The sequence below is a fragment of the Haliotis rufescens genome, unplaced genomic scaffold, assembly GCF_023055435.1.
Source record: "Haliotis rufescens isolate VD_foot unplaced genomic scaffold, xgHalRufe1.0.p SCAF_44, whole genome shotgun sequence".
NCBI lineage: Eukaryota > Metazoa > Mollusca > Gastropoda > Lepetellida > Haliotidae > Haliotis > Haliotis rufescens.
The window spans coordinates 1,779,491-1,799,997 of NW_025964157.1; the positions used below are offsets into that span (position 1 = coordinate 1,779,491).

Consider the following 20,507-nt stretch of genomic DNA (forward strand, 5'->3'; position numbering starts at 1 on the left):
TCCCAATTGCGTGGATCGATGCTCATGATGTCAACCACTGGATTGTCTGGTCCAGACTCGATTATTTACAGACCGCCGTCATGAAGCTGGAATATTGCTGAGTACGCCGTTAAACAAGACACACCACCACCACCACCGCACGGGCTGCAGATGTCCACGTAAGGTTTGATATAAGAGTGTAGTGATGACATATCTATCTGTGTGAAATAAGCCTGGCGCTTTACGGAATGACTTTAATAATTCGGATTACGTTAAGGTGTACCCTTCTGATATTTATGAGTTTGTTAGTATACCTTGAGAATAAATTACAACTATATTTTTGTATACAAATGCAGATTCCGCAATCGTTGTTAGACTCCAGCGTGTGTTATCCGCATCAAGGCCTCGCGCTATTATCGATTTCCATGGCAACCTCATTCCTGGAGGTTCACGGTGATAGAAGGTCAGCGTAAAGCGCTTCCGCTTCCCAGGAATGCTGGTACTTGCATGCATTAACACCGCAGAAGCTGATTAAAAAGTCTTCTTTCTAGACAGAGGCAGCAATCGTCTCGTGTACGTTTCCTTGAAGAACCATGGAGTTTTACTTGTCACTGACAGCCTTGGTTCTGTGTGCTTATGGTAAGTATCACTCCACTAGTAATCACTGGAAGGGGACGTTGCTAGTTATGTGTTCCAGGGTTGGTCAAAGTACCACACCGTTTTCCTATCAATTTAGGCAAGGATAGAGTCAGCTTGTTAAATAAATGTCACCATGAACGCGCCTCGAAAATGTATCATTCATGTATTATGTATGTGGCTTGCCTTATAGCGTATGGAATATTTCTGTAATAATACATTTTGCAGATTATGACAAGTATTAGGGGGACTGATAAACAACGTTACAGTTTGGCCTCCAGACCTCCGCTGTGGTTCAGGATACTAATCCATTATATAACAATCGCTGCATTGTACATTTGTACTGATAGCAGCACCAAAGGCCAAAGTTCATATTTAGCCCACATTTTGTAATACTACTATTTCTCTATGTTTACATTTGAACTGATAAAATTGGACTAAAAATGTCCATTGTAATTTGCAATTGCGATTTGAGTTCGTTGTCAATACTTTACTTTGCAAATTACATTTAAACTCCGACCAGGGAATTTGCGGGATGATTGAAGAGTTGTATGTTTGCTCACATGGGCTCGGTTCTGATCGATGTTTTATTATGTCACAGTAGCGATGATCATGACTAATGCATCGCATTATATATGCCGCGACGGAACACCATTGTGTAGACGGATCACTTGTGGGACGTTTTCATTGATCGGGCGATGACGCCAATGTCTGCTTCGCCATTTTGGAAAGGATGATGATTAATGATTCCTCGTCGGGAAACATGAAGCAAGTTCATCTGATGCAGCTTCATTTAGGTTTTTCATGATGCGTTCTGACTGCAGAACGTACAGAGCGAATTGTTGCTAATAGTGGCGTCCACATCGACTGTGCTGCCATGAGTTTCGCTATGATATTGTTGTTACATCAGTCTCAGAGTTGCTTTTTTGCGAGCATGCTTATCCGGTTGATAATTGTATATAATTTGAAGCATAAATTGGTGACATTCCAAATGTCATAACTGGCAGCCAATAGATCAATTGTCACTCGTGGTAGATCGAGCATGCATCAGTGACGCAATACCGTGTAACACCAACAATATATGCACATATATTAATGATTGATGATTCGTCAGCCCAAGGCCATTGTGGACTTAAATATGCACGGTATCTACGCTGACAATGCATGATGGTCACGACGACCTACTATGTTATCGACTACAGTGTATTTTGTCTAAAGCAAGAGTTCCTACATGCCTCATGTGGTGTCGGATTAAACAGAATCCATTCTAATTTCGTTCGCTAAAAAGAGCGGCTTCAGTGCTGGGGTACGGGAGATCAATGGAGGGAGTGCGAGTTTAACATCCACGCAGGCACTGACAGCGCCCGTTCCACGGCCACATCAGCGGTAGAAACTTGTAAAAGCTGGTCTCTGTGTTCTACATTTGGTTTCAAATTCTAGAAATATTATTGTTTGCTGTTCCGATGAATCAGATAACACCGTTCTTTATTACTCAAGGGAAATTTGTTTTCCTTCTTCGGGCAGTTAATGGCATACCTCGGCTTCTGCAAATGATAAAGCTCTGAAACATTGCGTTACTCTTATACTAGCTAAAGTGGATCGAATGAAAACATCACCTAAATGTACCATAAAACTCAAACACCACCACATTGTTAGTTGTTTTAACGCACTGGTTTGTCTGGTCCTTGCAGGGTTGGTTTGCGGGCTTACATTATACAACTGGGTTATTTCCACTCGCTAGTTCTCTGGCGCCATCGACCGTCTGATGTAGATCGATCTGATTCCATGATCAGTGTTGTATTTTACCCCCTTCTCTGATTAAATCGCTATGTTCGATGTGGTAGTATTCAGTTTTAGGTAACAGACCAACAGATGTAAACATACTGGAACGTACATCTGTATATCGCAAGTCTTGATGAAAAGGTATTGCATTTGATATATATAGGTACATTTAGACTGTTCCCTACAAGACGTAAACACAATATGTTGTAATCAAAACATATTACTGGATTAACAAAGAGCGCAGTCTGGCTTCTAAAAGTAACTCAAACGTATATTGTCTTATTTTGTTTGTTTGTTTGTTATTTGTTGTTTAACGCTGCACTCCATTCCTGTGTTGCACAATTTGTTACTCTCTGGAGGGGTGTACACACGACTAAAACAATATCACAGACTTCCTCCTGTGATATCCACCTGCAGCCCTTGTTTGTTATTTAACGCCACACTCAGCAATATTCCAGCTATATGACGGCGGTCTGTAAATAATCGAGTCTGGACCAGACAATCCAGGGATTGATATCATGAGCATCGAAGTACGCCAGTGGGATATGATGAAATGCATCAACCAAGTCAGCGAGTCTGACGTTCGAACGTTCCTAGGCAAGTGTACTACTGTCAGGAACTATGTCAGAAACACATCTTACCACAACCACCCTCCTACTGATGATCAAGACAGTTATTATACTGAACAACAAAAGTTCCTGTGACATTGAATAAGATTTAATGCAAAGTTATGTTTTTTTGCCAAATCTGAGACAATTTCGGTTTGCAACAAATAAAAGACTCCTGTAAGTGTTCAAATGGTTTAATTTGCTATACTGACTTCAGAAAATGCGTGATTTCATAAAAAAACAACATGAACATGGCAAAATGTCAATTTACAAATCAATAGCGTGTGTGTCTACCTCTGGTGATGCAAGCAACACATCTTCGTCTTATGGAATGGACCAGGCGTCGCACAAAGTCCTGTGGGATATCTGTCCATATCTGCTGGAGCATGTTTCGAAGTTCCTGGAGTGTCACGTTGAGAGAATCCAGAACAAGTCGTGCAATATGAGGCTGGGCGTTGTGATGTTGAAAGGTAATGCCTTGGCCATGACGACGCAAAAACGGTAGAACAACAGGGCCGATGATCTCGTCGCGGTAGCGCTGTCCATTGAGATTTACCTCTACCACTATCGAATCCGTCCATCGCTATGGCTGAAGTGAAAACGAGACTCGTCAGTGAATAGAACTTGTCCCCACTGCATGGCCGTCTAGCGTAGACGCTGTCTGCACCACTGTAGACGTGCTTGACGGTGGTTTCCTGTCCAAATTGGACGTCTGACGGGTCTTCTGGTGTCAATCCTTGCACATCTGAGGCGACGACGTACGGTTTGTGAAGATATTCGTCGAAGACCGGGGATGCTTCTTGCAGTCACTATTGCTGGCTGGAATCGATTTCGTAGGTGTGTTGTTCGAATCCAGTTGTCTTGTCGATTATTGGTCAGAGTGGCCTGCCACTCCGAGGATGGTCTCTGACTGCATTCGTCTGTCGCCAACGTTGCCATAAACACCAAAGGGTGTTTCTGTGGACGTTAAATTGTCTTGCAACATCACGTTGACTCGATCCTGCTTCAAGTATACCAATAGCTCGCGGACGCTCATTTTCGGACAGGCGTGGCTATTCGTAATGTTGAATAATTGCGTAATTTTATATTTTTCTGAGTGGTGCTGAGTCAGCACGATGCTAAACAATGCATATCGAATCCCGTTAACGCACATGTTTTTATACCCATTCTTGGGTAGTGAAATGCAAGGGGCTTGCATAAAAGTAAACTTTTGCACAGAATGGATGCTTTTCTGTAGCAGTTGCGTTTTTGTGACTTGATTCCATACATGTACTACAATATTGAAACCACACTTTACTAAAATAATGGTGTCACAGGAACTTTTGTTGTTGAGTATAGTTTCATCAGCGCAATGAGAAAACGTACAAGAGAAGAAACTACGCCGATGCAGCATGAACGACAATGTTGTATCAATAATAATTACGCTCGCTTTACGCTGCGCATCTGGAACCACCGCCCTACTGTAGGACCATGGACACACAACAGCCTGGAAGGTTGCCATTCAAGACTGAACCATTGCAGCAGCAGCATCCAACATATACAAATTTGTGGAACTCACCAAGAAGATAGAGATGTCAGAAAGAGCCAAAGTCAATACACAGACTTTGAAGCTGCCCCTCATCCAAGGAAGAGAGTATACAAATATACTAAAAACCGATTGTTTACTAAGGAAAGACGTAGTGGCCAGAACACTAGCTGAGCTTCTTGAAACATTTACTTAATTAGGTTGAATTGTAAACTGTCAGTGATCTGTTTTCAAAATTCTACAGAATGCATACTATGGTTTCAAGTCAGTGTACTAATGGACAAATGCTTTTTATGAAAATGACAAATAAATTCTAAATGCTCAAACTTTTGTCTTTCTGTGAGAGGCTCATCCCATAATAATTTCAAGTAGCTGGCAAGAGATCAGTTGTGCACCAGACAATTACCACTGTGAACATGAGCGGTCTGCATTATGGGTGGTCTGTGTTTTGGGAGGATACCATTTAGACAAGTGTAGACGGGCAACGTGGACACTATGGAACACTAGATACCAATGAAGGATTGGAAGTGGACTTCATGATGAAAGCACGAAAATCACCCATCTCTTTCCATTTATGTACCAAAGTTGGTAAAGTCATCATTCTGTATTACGTCTTTTGTCGCTGAATCGATTAATCGTTTTAGTGTAAAGTGAATTGATTCTGTGTTGTATAAACCAATGCAAGGGGTTGATTCTGCAGGTGTCATTATAACAGTCATCAAATCATAACGTTGTGTAGATATGAAAATCGATTCCCATTAAAGAAGCAACGCTGTTTTTGCCATATTCTAAACAGCTACTCATTATCTTCCCTTTTTTATTTCTCTACCCACTTTTGACTTACGTCACCATGATTCACGAAATCTACTTACGGTATTCGCAGGTGTCTGGCTTAGTAGTTGGTGAACCAGAAGATGTTTCCGTATTGCCATGATATATTTAGCTCATGGCATCTCTGGCTAAGCATGGTTGAAGCATTAACGAGCTGACATTCTGTCTATTGAAAAGGACAATTTGAACACTATAAAACTGCAGTCCCTGTTTTACATGTCAGTAATGTTGCTGTTATGTGGCAGTGATGTTTCAGTGATATGTCAGTGATGTTCCAGTGATGTTTCAGTGATTTGTCAGTAATCTTTTTAGCGATGTTCTATTGATATTTCAGTGATGTGTCAGTGATGTTCCAGTGATGTGTCAGTGATGTTCCAGTAGTGTGTCAGTGATGTTCCAGTAGTGTGTCAGTGATGTTTCAGTGATGTGTCAGTGATGTTTCAGTGATGTTCCAGTTGTGTGCCAGTGATGTATTAGTGATATTTCAGTGATGTTCCAGTGATTTGTTAGGGGTTTTTTAGCGACGTTCAAGTGATATTTCAGTGATGTGTCAGTGGTGTTCCAGTGGTCTGCCAGTGATGTATCAGTGATACGTCAATAATGTTTCAGTGGTGTGCCAGTGTTGTGTCAGTGATGTGTCAGTGATGTGTCAGTGATGTGCAAGTTGTGTGCCAGTGATGTATCAGTGATATTTCAATGATGTTTCAGTGATGTGTCAGTGATGTTCCAGAGATGTGTCAGTGATGTTCCAGTGTTGTATCAGGGATGTTCCAGTGGTGTGGCAGTGATGTTTCAGTGGTGTGATAATGTTGTGCCAGTGCTATGGCATTGATGTGTCAGTGATATTTCAGTGATGTTCAAGTGATGTGTCAGTGATGTTTCAGTGATATGTCAGTGATGTTCGAGTGATGTGTCAGTGATGGTTTAGTGATGTGTGAGTGATGTTCCAGTTTTGTGGCAGTGATGTAGCAGTGATATTTCAGTGATGTGTCAGTGATGTGCCAGTGATGTTCCAGTAGTGTGCCAGTGATGTGTCAGTGATGTGTCAGTGATATTTCAGTGATGTGCACGTGATGTATCAGTGATATTTCAGTGATGTGCACGTGATATGTCATTGATATGTCAGTGATGTATCAGTGATATTACAGTGATGTGCACGTGATGTGTCAGTGATGTGTCAGTGATGTTCCAGTAACGTGCCAGTGAAATGTCAGTGATGTGTCAGTGATGTTCCAGTAACGTGCCAGTGATGTGCCAGTAGTGTGCCAGTGATGTATCAGTGATATTTTAGTGATGTTCCAGTGGTGTGTCAGTGATGGGTCAGAGATGTTTCAGTGATGTGTCAGGGATGTTACGGTGTTATGTCATCGATGTGTCAGTGATGTTTCAGTGATGCCTCAGTGGTGTGTCTGTGATGTGCCAGCGATGTGTCATCGATACGTCAGTGATGTGTCAGTGATGTTTCAGTGATGTGTCATTGATGTTCTAGTTGTGTGTCAGTGATGTTTCAGTGATGTGATAATGTTGTGTCAGTGTTATGGCATCGATGTGTCAGTGATGTTTTAGTGATGTGTCAGTGATGTTTCAGTGGTGTGGCAGTGATGTTTCAGTGATGTGGCACTGATGTGGCAGTGATGTTCCAGTGATATAGCTCATGGCATCTCTGGCTAAGCATGGTTGAAGCATTAACGAGCTGACATTCTGTCTATTGAAAAGAACAATGTGAATACTATAAAACTGCAGTCCCTGTTTTTCATGTCAGTGATGTTTCAGTGATGTGTCAGTGATGTTTCAGTGATGTGTCAGTGATGTTCCAGTTGTGTGCCAGTGGTGTATCAATGATGTGATAATGTTGTGTCAGTGTTATGATATCGATGTGTCATATGTTTCAGTGATGTTCCAGTTATGTGTCAGTGATGTTCCAGTGGTGTGTCAGTGATGTTTCAGTGGTGTGTCAGTGGAGTTCCAGTGATGTGTTATGGCATCGATGTGTCAGTGATGTTTCAGTGATGTGCGAGTGATGTTTCATTGATGTTCCACTGATGTTTAAGTGATGAGCCATCGATGTGTCAGTGATGTTTCAGTGATGTGCTAGTGATGTTTCAGTGATGTGCGATTGGTGTTTTTTTAGTGATGTGCTAGTGATGTTTCAATGATGTTCCAGTGATGTTTCAGTGATGAGCCATCGATGTTTCAGTGATGTGTCAGCGGTATGTCAGTGATGTACGAGTGATGAATCAGTGATGTGTCAGACATATGTCATTGATGTGTCAGCCATTGCATGTGGTCCTGTGCACAACGCAGACTTCACAAATAAAGTAGCACAGTTAGGCAAGTTATCTTGACCTAGCTTGACGGGTGATTGAACTCAGCAAGGAACATCACTTTGCTCGATTCGCCTTTGTTTACTCAGCATTGGATTAGTAACCGGTAGGATATGATGATATCGTGTGTTCATAGTTTAATGTCACAGCCAGCGATATTCTAGCCATATTACGAGATCCCGTAAATAATGAAATTAATGATTTTATTTTTTTAAATTATCACTATTACACTAATAAGTGCTATTATTGTTATTATATTTTACCATAACCATTTAATTATTGGGGCGGTGGGGTAGCCTAGTGCCTAAAGCGTTTGTCATCACGCTCAGAGCCCATTTTCGATTCCCCACATGGACACAATTTGTGAACAACGACACAAATTTCTGATGTCCTCCGTCGTGAAATTGGTAGAATATTGCTAAAAGCGACTCAAGCCGTACTCATATAATGATTTTGATTAATATTATCATTATTATTTCAGCAGGTCTGGCATACGCAGGGAAGTGTCCGACTAATCACACCAAAATCATCAAGTCGTGCGCACAGGATATTGCAGTGAATATCCAGTCGGCACAGGGCCATAAGTTTATCACCGACCCTGAAACCACCACGAAGCTATGCGAGTAAGTTGAGAAAATAAATTGGCATGATGTTTTCCGACATGAAAAAAAACTTTCCCTGAGATGATATGAAGAATAATGTGCTTTAGATTCTATAGTATTACATATAATTCGCTACATCTTTCAGTTTCTTGAAACACTGACTGTTGGCAAAGCAAGGACATGCTATCTCGACAATGGCATATTTTGTGCTCTCATGTCGCTATTGAAGTGAAATAATCTAGAAAGCGAAAACTTACTAAAAGCGACAAAATGCTTTCCATAATCATATGAAATCTCTGCTAAAACAGTGATGACACCAGGGCCCACTTGCACAAAGCGATGTTAGCGCTAAGATGATCGTAGCTCCCATACTTGAACATAGGCTAACGATAGTCTTAGCGCTAAGATCGGTTTGTGCAAGTGGGCCCAGGTGTTCGCGAAACCTCCATGATTATCCGGGTTAAAACTTGTTTTCACCAACCCATGTTTGTCGTAAGAAGCAACCAACGGGAAGAGATGGTAAGGCTCGCTGACGTCGTTGATAAATGTCATTGTATACCAATTGCGTTGATCGATGCTCGTGACTGATCCAGACTCTGTTATTTATAGACCGCCGCCATGAAGCTGGAATATTGCTGAGTGTGGCGTTAAGCAAAAACATCCTCTCTCTGTTTGCGACGAGGCGAGTATCCTGCTCCATCGGCGTTATCCTTCAAACGCACATGTGTTATTGTGTTTGTATGTCATGCAACAATGACTTTCAACAGGGGAGGCGAGATAGACAAGGCTATCGACTGTATGGAGACTGTCTACAATGACTGCACAGAATCAGGGATGGAGGAGAAGGACCTCCCCATCAAACCGGAATCCTGGAGATCCGCAGTGAAAGAAGTGTGCAAGAACAAAAAATGTTGGTACATTTTGCCACTAGAGATAGCTGTCACGTCTTCTCTCACTACCCCAAAACCGACACGCAGACACCTAATTCCTCATGCATCTTTAAGCGGTATATAGAAGCCGTTGTCTTACTGATTTATGCTTATGTTATATAGTCCAGTACATATGTCCATCCTATAATGACATAATCCCCAGTCACATTAACTGCCACAGACTCGTTTCAGCAGCCCTCCTCTCGTTTACCCCCCACGGTTATATCACATAATTTCTTTTATCACATAATTTCTCTCGCTCATGAACTTGAATTCAAAGGAAAACAAAGAATGTTTTGAAAATAGGACGGCAGGCATTACATTCGCAATAACGGCAAGTTATACGAACGATTTCTATTTTTTAAAACAGAGAGTTTTCAATTAATTAAGGGATTGGAGTCCGTTTGCTGTATTGTGTTATATTGAAAACACCATGCATTAATTTAAGCAATGCATGTGCGTCATGCTTTCAACGACTCTTTGACTGCCATGTCCAAAAGCACGAAATGAAAGTTGGGGTGTTCATAATGATACATAGACAAATCATGTATCACATTATGTATCAAGTGATAAAAAATTGTTTTTCTTTGAAATACACATTTCAATATTTGACGAATGAAATAAAGCTTTATGTGGTACTACTTTTAATTAATCGCCATGTCAAACGATCACAAACCAGTTACAAAATGCACACTTTATGAACAGAATGTTTGAGTTTTCTTATCAAATACAGTGTTTTGATTATATTATGACCAGATGAAGGTGACACTTTTTTTCTGGACATATTATTATTCCATTCCATTGCTGTTCTTACTATCTGTTGTTGGATATGGAGACTGTGTGCTGCCCTTGATAAGTAGTGAGTGAATTGGGTTTAATGCCGTTTTGCCTTACACTCCATGTACCAGTCCGAAGTGATGCAGGTCCTAGACGTCTACTACTTATCACGTTGGGGAGGTGGGGTAGTCAAGTGGTTAAAGCCTTCGCTCGTCACGCCGAAAACTCGGGTTCGATTCCCTAAATGGGCGCTATGTGTGAAGCCCCTAAAAGCGGCGAAAAACCATAGTCACTCACTTACTTATCTCGAGTTTGGTGCTCACGGACCTAGGATGACAATCATGACTGACTGGGCTTAAGGGGCTGAATTGTGTCACTGAATCTTCACAAGAATTAATTTTGAATCCACACTTCTTGCTAAAACGACATTGCTCATATATAGTCGCTGCCGTACAGTCAAGTTTTAGAGCTCACAACATTATTAACTGTCAGTCTCTCATTTATCCCCACGTGTATACATGTTCCTCCTCCTCCTCCGCATCTTCAGCATCTTCAGCATGATTGTCGGTATATTTCAGTCCTCGCGGACAACGCCAGCTGCATGAAGAAGTCGAGGAAGGAGATGAACACTTGTGTACAGAACTTCACGAGAGCAGCTCAAGTACAGAGAGGGCTGAAGCAAGTGGATATCGTATCGAAGGGCAAAACTAACCAGAGAGAGTTGTATAAGCTTATCTGCGGGTATGTATGTCCACAAGGATAGGATTCTAGGGATTCAGTCCTGTCCCACACCGAAACAAAATCATTTCCGTACTCATAAGAACTCACTGCCAAAGCTCTCAATTGTACGATCCCGACTTCATTTAATAAGCATGCGTTTATATATCAATAGCAAATAGTGATTATACCAGGTGTTCGCGAAAAGTCCCACCGGTATCCCCCGCTACAAACACGTGCACAGGCATGTCAAGCCTCACCTTAAAGCACGGGAAAACAAATACAACATATGACAAAAGTCGGAATAAGGAATTGTTACCGTCACGTGTCCTTTAACACGTCCCTGCCTCAATAAGTTACCGTGACGTGTCCTTTAACACGCCCCTTGCTTCAACAATTACCGCCACGTGTCCTTAACATGCCCCTTGCTTCATCAACGGTTACCGTCACGTGTCCTTTAACACGCCCCTGTCTCATCAACAGTTACTGTCACGTGTCCCTCAACACGTACCTGCCTCAATAACAGTTACCGTCACATGTCCTTTAACACGCCTTTTGTTTCAACAGTTACCGTCACATGTCCTTAAACATGTCTCTTGCCTCATCAACAGTTACCGTCACGAGTCCCTTAACACGCCACTTGCTTCATTAACAAGTCCATTACTTCACCAACAGTTACCGTCACGTGTTTGATAACACGTCCCTGACCCATCAACAGTTACCGTCACGTGTCCTTTAACATGCCCCTTGCTTCATCAACAGTTACCGTCACGTGTTTTATAACACGTCCCTGCCCAATCAACAGTTACCGTCACGTGTCCTTTAATATGCCCCTTGCTTCACCAACAGTTACCGTCACGTGTTTTATAACACGTCCCTGCCCCAGCAACAGTTACCGTCACGTGTCCTTTAACACATCCCTTGCTTCATCAACAGTTACCATCACGTGTCCTTTAACATGACCCTTGCTTCACCAACAGTTACCGTCACGTGTTTTATAACACGTCCCTGCCCCATCAACAGTTACCGTAACGTGTCCTTTAACGTGCCCCTTGCTTCATCAACAGTTTCCGTCACGTGTTTTATAACGCGTCCCCGCCCAATCAACAGTTACCGTCATGTGTCCTTTAACACGCCTCTTGTTTCATCAACAGTTACCGTCAAGTGACCTTTAACGTGCCCCTTGCTTCACCAACAGTTACCGTCACGTGTTTTATAACGAGTCCCCGCCCCAATAAACAGTTGCAGTCACGTGTCCTTGAACACGCCCCTTGCTTCACCAACAGTTACCGTCACGTTTTTTAAAACACGTCCCTGCCCCATCCACAATTACCGTCACGTGTGCTTTAACAAGCCACTTGTTTCATCAACAGTTACCTTCACGTGTCCTTTAACACGCCCCTTGTTTCATCAACAGTTACTGTCACGTGTTTTAAACATGCACCTTGTTACGTCAACAGTTACCGTCAAGTGTCCTTTAACACGCCCCTGCCTCATCAACAGTTACTGTCACGTGTCCCTTAACACGTCCCTGCCTCAATAACAGTTACCGCCAGGTGTCCTTTAACACGCCTCTTGATTCAACAGTTACCGTCACGTGTTTTTTAACATGCACCGTTTTACGTCAACAGTTACCGTCACGTGTCCTTAAACACGCCTCTTGCCCATTAACAGTTACCGTCACGTGTCCCTTAACACGCCCCTTGCTTCATTAATATGCCCCTTGCTTCACCAACAGTTACCGTCACGTGTTTTATAACACGTCCCTGTCCCATCAACAGTTACCGTCACGTGTCCTTTAACACGCCCCTTGCTTCATCAACAGTTACCGTCACGTGTTTTATAACACGTCTCTGCCCCAACCACAATTACTGTCACGTGTCCTTTAACACGCCCCTTGCTTCATCAACAGTTACCGTCACGTATCCCTTAACACGCCCCTTGCTTCATCAACAGTTACCGTCACGTGTTTTAAACATGCACCTTGTTACGTCAACAGTTACCATCACGTGTCCTTTAACATGCCCCTTGCTTCATCAACAGTTACCGTCACGTGTCTTTTAACACGCCCCTTGTTTCATCAACAGTTACCGTCACGTGTCCTTTTACACGCCCCTTGCTTCATCAACAGTTACCGTCACGTGTCCTTTAACACGCGCCTTGCTTCATCAACAGTTACCGTCACGTGTTTTATAACACGTCCCTGCCCCATCCACAATTACTGTCACGTGTCCTTTAACACGTCCCTTGCTTCATCAACAGTTACCGTCACGTGTTTTATAACACGTCCCTGACCCATCAACAGTTACCGTCACGTGTCCTTTAACACGCCCCTTGCTTCATCAACAGTTACCGTCACGTGTTTTATAACACGTCCCTGCCCCATCAACAGTTACCGTCACGTGTCCTTTAACACGCCCCTTGCTTCATCAACAGTTACCGTCACGTGTCCTTTAACACGCCCCTTGCTTCTTCAACAGTTACCGTCACGTGTTTTATAACACGTCTCTGCCCCAACCACAATTACTGTCACGTGTCCTTTAACACGCCCCTTGCTTCACCAACAGTTACCGTCACGTGTTTTAAACATGCACCTTGTTACGTCAAATGTTACCATCACGTGTCCTTTAACATGCCCCTTGCTTCATCAACAGTTACCGTCACTTGTCCTTTAACACGCCCCTTGTTTCATCAACAGTTACCGTCACGTGTCCTTTAACACGCCCCTTGCTTCATCAACAGTTACCGTCACGTGTTTTATAACACGTCCCTGCCCAATCCACAATTACTGTCACGTGTCCTTTAACACGCCCCTTGCTTCATCAACAGTTACCTTCACGTATCCCTTAACACGCCCCTTGCTTCACCAACAGTTACCGTGACGTGTTTTAAGCATGCACCTTGTTACGTCAACAGTTACCATCACGTGTCCTTTGACATGCCCCTTGCTTCATCAAAGTTACCGTCACGTGTCCTTTAACACGCCCCTTGTTTCATCAACAGTTACCGTCACGTGTCCTTTAACACGCGCCTTGCTTCATCCACAGTTACCGTCACGTGTTTAATAACACGTCCCTGCCCCATCCACAATTACTGTCACGTGTCCTTTAACACGCCCCTTGCTTCATCAACAGTTACCGTCACGTATCCCTTAACACGCCCCTTGCTTCACCAACAATTACCGTCACGTGTTTTATAACACGTCCCTGCCCCATCAACAGTTACTGTCACGTGTCCCTTAACACGTCCCTTGTTTCACCAACAGTTACCGTCACGTGTTTTATAACACGTCCCTGCCCCATGAACAGTTACCGTCACGTGTCCTTTAACACGCCCCTTGCTTCATCAACAGTTACTGTCACGTATCCTTTAACACGCCCCTTGCTTCATCAACAGTTACCGTCACGTGTCCTTTAACATGCCCCTTGCTTCATCATCAGCTACCGTCCGGTGTGTGCCCATGCTCTCGTCTCCTGCCCTCGTCACTAGTCAGGCCTCTTGCCGCCTGCCATTGTCCCTCTCTTTCCTTATTTCCCCTTTCTCCCCGCCCCTGACCATGTCTCCTGCCCCTGCTCTTGTCACCTGCCCCTCCCATCATCACGACTTCCAACTACCCACGCCTGTTCTGTCACTGCATCTTCCTTCCTTCTCTTCCCGGCCGGCGCGAGGAGAGTTAGTGCATGTGTGCTGAACACGGGAAGTGTGAACCACAGCAGTATCGCCGCTGAAACGTGCTAAAAATAGATTCAACCTCATGAAGGAGTCCAGAGTTCTCTCCCTTTTTGTTGCCTCCCTTCCTGGCATACAGCAAAGGCGTTTGATTGCAGACCATTGTGCCCCAGACGGCTGGATGCTCGCCGACTCGATGAAAAACCAAACTCACTCAGCACACAGTTTCTCTTGACCCTTTCTTGTACAGTGCATCCACTGATTAATTTTCTATTTTAAACAACAAACAAACTTGAAGCAATACCATACAGGGTGTAACTTCTTTGATAGGCATTTAGAAGTTGGAGTAGAAAGTAAGGTTAAGATATTAGATGAACTTCTTTATTACAATTAGGAGCGACGTTTCGTCACCGGCCAGTATGTGTTACCCTTCTGTATACATAACAGGGTCCCATGTTAAACTTGGCCCAATGCCAATGCTTGTCGTAAGAAGTGGCAAAATTGATGGGTGGTTTTATCAATCTTCGTCTGGTTTGATACAAATGTGCAAGGGATAAGAAGGATGGTGGCCGAACACTTCAACTAGTGAAGGAAAATATATCCTACCTGTCCCAAAATACCTCGCCAACAACTCTCCCCACAATCCGCAACACAATCTCCCCCCCTCCCCCATCCCACTTCTGCCCCCTCCCCCACCACACACACACACACACACACACACCACACGTACAGATACAGTACTACCATCCCCTCCCCCGCTACACACACACACATATACTCCCCCCCCCACCCCACCCCACACATACAGATACACTACCATCCCCTCCCCCACTACACCCCCCCCACATACACTCCCCCCACACACACACACACACACTCACCACACATACAGATACACTACCATTCCCTCCCCCATTACACACACACACACACATATACTCCCACCCCCACCCCCACCCCACACATACAGATACACTACCATCCCCTCCCCCACTACACCCCCCCCACATACACCCCCCCCCCCCACACACACACACACTCACCACACATACAGACACACTACCATCCCCACCCCCACTACACACACACACATACACTCCCCCCCCACCCCCACACCACACATACAGATACACTACCATCCCCTCCCCCACTACACCCCCCACATACACTCCCCCCCCACACACACACTCACCACACATACAGATACACTACCATTCCCTCCCCCACTACATCTCCACACATACACCCCCCCCCCCCCCACTCACCACACATACAGATACACTACCATTCCCTCCCCCATTACACACACACACATACACTCCCCCCCACCCCCACACCACACATACAGATACACAACATCCCCTCCCCCACTACATCCCCACACATACACCCCCCCCCCCCCCCCATCCCCACTCACCACACATACAGAAACACTACCATTCCCTCCCCCATTACACACACACACACACACATACACCCCCCCCACCCCCACACCACACATACAGATACACAACATCCCCTCCCCCACTACACCCCCACACATACACCCCCCCCCCCCCCCCCCCCCATCCCCACTCACCACACATACAGACACACTACCATTCCCTCCCCCATTACACACACACACACATACACCCCCCACCCCCCACCCACCCCACCCCCACACCACACATACAGATACACTACCATCCCCCAAACCCCACCCCACCACCAACCCCCTACACACACACACCGCCTGTGGAACAAATCACGGAGGAATACCTACATCCAATGAAACAAATATTTTGGAAGAGACTTTAACTGAACCTACAATAGTGTCTGCATACACACTCAGAGGCGATGGGGAAGCCTGGTGGTAATGGCGTTCTCTCGTCATGTCGAACGTCTGACATCGATTCCCCATATGTTTGGGTTTGATTGTTTGTTTGTTGCTTAACGCCGCACTCAACAATATTCCAGCTATATGATGGCGGTTTGTAAAAGATCGAGTCTGGACCAGACAATTCAGTGATCGACATCATGAACATCGATCTACGCAGTTGGGATACGATGACATGCATCAACCAAGTCAGCGAGCCTGGCCACCCGATCCCGTTAGTCGCCTTTTACGACAAGCATAGTCGCCTTTTACGACAAGCATAGTCGCCTTTTACGACAAGCACAGTCGACTCTTACGGCAAGCATTTGTTGCTGAAGGCCTATTCTAATTGAAGTGATTAGCAATGCTTCGCGTTTTTATCGTGGCGTCGCTTGCGGAAACCAATGTGGATCTAAATCTATCTTTAGATCTTCTCTAAACTCAATCAGCTTGTTTTGTTGTTTGTTTGTTTGTTGTTTTTTTGTTGTTTTTTTTGGGGGGGCAGATACTTTGATGTTTCACTCGGCGGTAATAAGAAATGTGTCAAGTTATTTATACCCCCCCTGTTAAATCCAGGGTCGGCGGATCTGTAAACCAATTTATAAAAACCAATCGCCTCCATTGCAGACTGTCCGAGAACCTGATGACATGTTTTGACAAGACTCTGTTGAAGCACTGCCCGCAGAAGCTCGAGAGAATCATGGATGACGTCGTGCACAAGTTTCTCCCTCCAGTCTGCCATCCCGCAGAAAACAAAACTAGCTACAAGACCATCAACGACACGAACACCGCCGCCTTGTCCCTCCCAGCCACTGTAACACTGGTCGTTAGTGTATTCATGTGCCTTCGGTCAATGGTGTAAATAAAACTAGAAATGCCATGTTTTGTAAGTGTATGTCGGAATAGTTTTAAACAGGCATGTTAAAATCCACGAATTTTTACGATGCATTCCGTTAACATCTTTGACATCTGTTGTGTAATATATTAATATAACATTATACTACTTTTGAAATTAAGGCCTTTTTCTTAAAAGGCCTCAACTCAGTCAGGTAATGAGAATATCTTTCTATACGTAGAACCCGAAAAATACTCTTACAAGCATGGTCTGAACTTGCTTTGGATATTATATATATATATATGTAAAATATAAGTTGTTAAATGTTTGTAATTCCTTTTTAAGATATATTGATAATACGGATGTTTCTAATTATTCGTGCTAATGAATGTTTTCCCGGGTGTCATACACAGTAAAACCTCGTTTATCTGGTCCGTGGTCTGCCTTGTGACAGTAGGTTGTTGGAAAAGTCTACACAAGACCCATCTCAGCGCGTGACAACGTCATCACGTTGAGGACGTCTTCACATACAAAGGGGAGTTACTCAGTGTAACCATGATTCGTTTATCCCCCCCCCCCCCCCCCCCTCAGATTTACATCTACAACATCTATTGCAAATTCGTTTATTCCGATTTGATTTCTACTGGAGCAGCATCTCCTGGAGCAGCATCCTCTTCAGTTGTAGTACTGTTGTCGAAGTCCTCCAGTATTGGACTGCGCCCAATGCCTCTGAAACCATTCTGAGCTTGAGCAATCAGAGTATGATAGTGTAGTTTAATGGTCATGATAACTACAGGAAGAATCCAGTAACTACAATAACAATAACTGCCCAGTATATTCAGATTGAACAAAGTATTATCCTTAAGAATCTACATAAGGCCACCAGAAACGACATGAAACTGCATGCTTGCCGTAAAAGGTGACTATGCTTGTCGTAAAAGGCGACTAATGGGATCGGGTGGTCAGGTTCGCTGACTTGGTTGATGCATGTCATCGATCCCAATTGCGTGGATCGATGCTCATGATATTAATCGATTATTTACAGACCGCCGTCATATAGCTGGAATATTGCTGAGTGCGGCGTTAAACAACAAACCAACCAACCAACCAAACATAAAATTTATTTGAAATAAAACATACCTCATAGAATCATCTAACGTAAAAACAGATGACAATGTTATGTAATACATGTATTGATGTCGAATTGTACACAAGGGCGTTACTTTCCACATGACGATTTGAAATCTGAGATGCTTACACGTATTATATGTTCACCGTGCATAATCACCTAATTGTGGGGGGCACATATCTGGTGAAGAAAACGTTGGTGGCGGAGAGTAGCTGGATGGGTGACCGTGTTCGGGACCTTGACTCCTGAAAGATTGTAGGTCTTCGGTCCGGCCCCACAATGGAGCATACGTGACGATCGTGGTGACACCGCAGGCAAGAGTTGGATAATCCCCAGGGAGCTGAGAATGCACATTGATTCACCTGGTAAATGGAATTTGGCGCATTACACATGGACACACTTTAAAGCAGTTCACGTGTGTATGCTTCTGTTAGGGTTTAATGCTTCGTACTATTTCAATATTATTAATGTACAATATGTAATTCCAGTTAGATCACACAGGGGTGCTTATCAGAACAACGTTGGTGCTTCAACGACACATTAGCACACCTCTTGTCGTTACGAGAAACGAGATATACTGTGAAATGACAAATTTCATAAGCGAACAGATTGGTGAGGTGTACGCCTTGACAAGCATTGTCAATTTTGGATAACCATTTTTTAAAAATAAAACATATCTTGAATCAAATGTCTATCGAAGCACATGTATGTTTGTGAGAAACTGCTCAAAATTCCGACACCGATAAAAAAGTCGTTTCAATAAATGTCATAGTGTGTTGCTTCCTCGGCTTTTTGTACCATGACGCAGTACTTGCGAAGTGCACCATTTTATTTAGGCAAAACTGGAATCTCAATTTTTTTATCAATATCATGTGTATATATTTCCAAAAGGTACATGGAGGTTTGGGAAAACTAAGTCAAGTCAAGTATTGTACACTGCCGGACAAAAGAAAGTATACACTTGAAAAATTTACCAAATCATTACAAACGTTATGACAACGCTATTAGGCTGGCAAGGTGTGACATTCCAATTGATATGATGCATGAATGCCTTTGACAAAACAAATATCAAATATATCACCATCGAAAAAACATTTTTGTTTCTTCCACCATGAAACATGAGTGTATGCTTTCATTTGCCCGGCAGTGTATATGTGTAAATGAGTTTGGATTGAAATGGCATTAAAATCAACATTATTTAAGGTCGTGAACAAACACAATAAACCTTTAGCGATAAATATGTATGTGTCTTGTTCATTAATGGGCTGCTGAAAACGGTTTTAGACGTGTTAAGCTGACCGTATTTAACATTTGTGCCAGCTCATTCTTGTTATGATACGTTTATGTTAATGTTGAGTTATAGTTACGTTAATCAACACAAGAAAGGTAAACCTTGTTCTTTTGTACTACTTTGTAAAAGAAATATTATAAATAATGTTATAAAGACACTGACCATATAACACACGTAGTGACATTTGAAGTGGTCCAGCTGTGAAAGAAGATTATGCTTAATGTGAAGGACAAACAGATTTATTGACTAAGATGGATTAAAAAGTAAAAATTTTATTAAACTTTTCTGCAGAATGTTATACGGAGATGAGGGATTTCTATGCAAGATAGCTCATGAATTTGTTCGATTCGTCGAGGTGTAATATTTTCATTTCCTAAAGTATAGATATGATTCAACATTTTTAGAACGAAACCATTCGCCCTTAATACTAAAATACTCATTCCTGTCTATACGTGCTTTCAATTTGTTGAGTAAAATATCACTTTATGATATATCAAGTTGCATATTGTCTATAGATGTATTGTGTTTGTCTATTTTACATCGTGTATGCCATACAATGTATGTGTGTGTTAAATATCAATTATAGTTAATGTTTGTAAGTAATTTCTTTTTTGAATGTACATGTAAAATTTGGAAAAAAATATCGTAAAGTTCCTTTATAATAAAATGGTCGTTGTGTTCAGAGTGTTGTTGACATTTGTTTTGTTGTATGACATACAGGGATGACTGCGTGACTGTGTAAGACGATGCCCAGAAGATGTTTGAACATTCAAGGTTACAACATTCAAGGCCCCAGTAAAGCTTTCAAAATCATTATGGTAGACACGTGGAGGATATTTCCAAATTTGACACATCAGTGACAAAAATGATGTCTGATGCAATTCCCTATTTTTACTGGCACCATATGTTCTCGTGTATTTTCAGGTGAACAATTGACTTGCCTTTGCATGTGTTTGCGACGGATGCCACCGATGGGGCAGGATACGCTCACATTTTCGCGAACACCTTTGATAGT

The 20,507-nt window shown here is 43.0% G+C and overlaps 1 protein-coding gene across 2 annotated transcripts; it reads left to right on the forward strand.

Moving 5' to 3' along the window:
* The first annotated feature begins 449 nt into the window (after positions 1-449).
* Positions 450-20,176, forward strand: LOC124136053. 2 transcript variants are annotated; one of them, XM_046501820.2, is made up of 5 exons: positions 450-618; positions 8,170-8,308; positions 9,055-9,197; positions 10,572-10,734; positions 16,865-20,176. In XM_046501820.2, exons 1-5 carry the CDS (start codon positions 573-575, stop codon positions 17,097-17,099), a joined length of 726 nt encoding a protein of 241 aa, XP_046357776.1. In that variant the 5' UTR covers positions 450-572; the 3' UTR covers positions 17,100-20,176. The 2 variants fall into 2 exon arrangements, with proteins under 2 accessions (XP_046357776.1, XP_046357775.1); XM_046501819.2 differs by having other exon boundaries at positions 451-618; positions 8,167-8,308.
* Positions 20,177-20,507: the final 331 nt, after the last annotated feature.

Bases quoted from the DNA above. Each gene is read 5' to 3' on its own strand.
- LOC124136053 (XM_046501819.2), top strand. From the start codon at position 573: ATGGAGTTTTACTTGTCACTGACAGCCTTGGTTCTGTGTGCTTATG. The intron at 619-8,166 runs GTAAGTATCACT...TTATTATTTCAG, and splicing joins CTTGGTTCTGTGTGCTTATG to CAGGTCTGGCATACGCAGGG. The intron at 8,309-9,054 runs GTAAGTTGAGAA...GACTTTCAACAG, and splicing joins ACCACCACGAAGCTATGCGA to GGGAGGCGAGATAGACAAGG.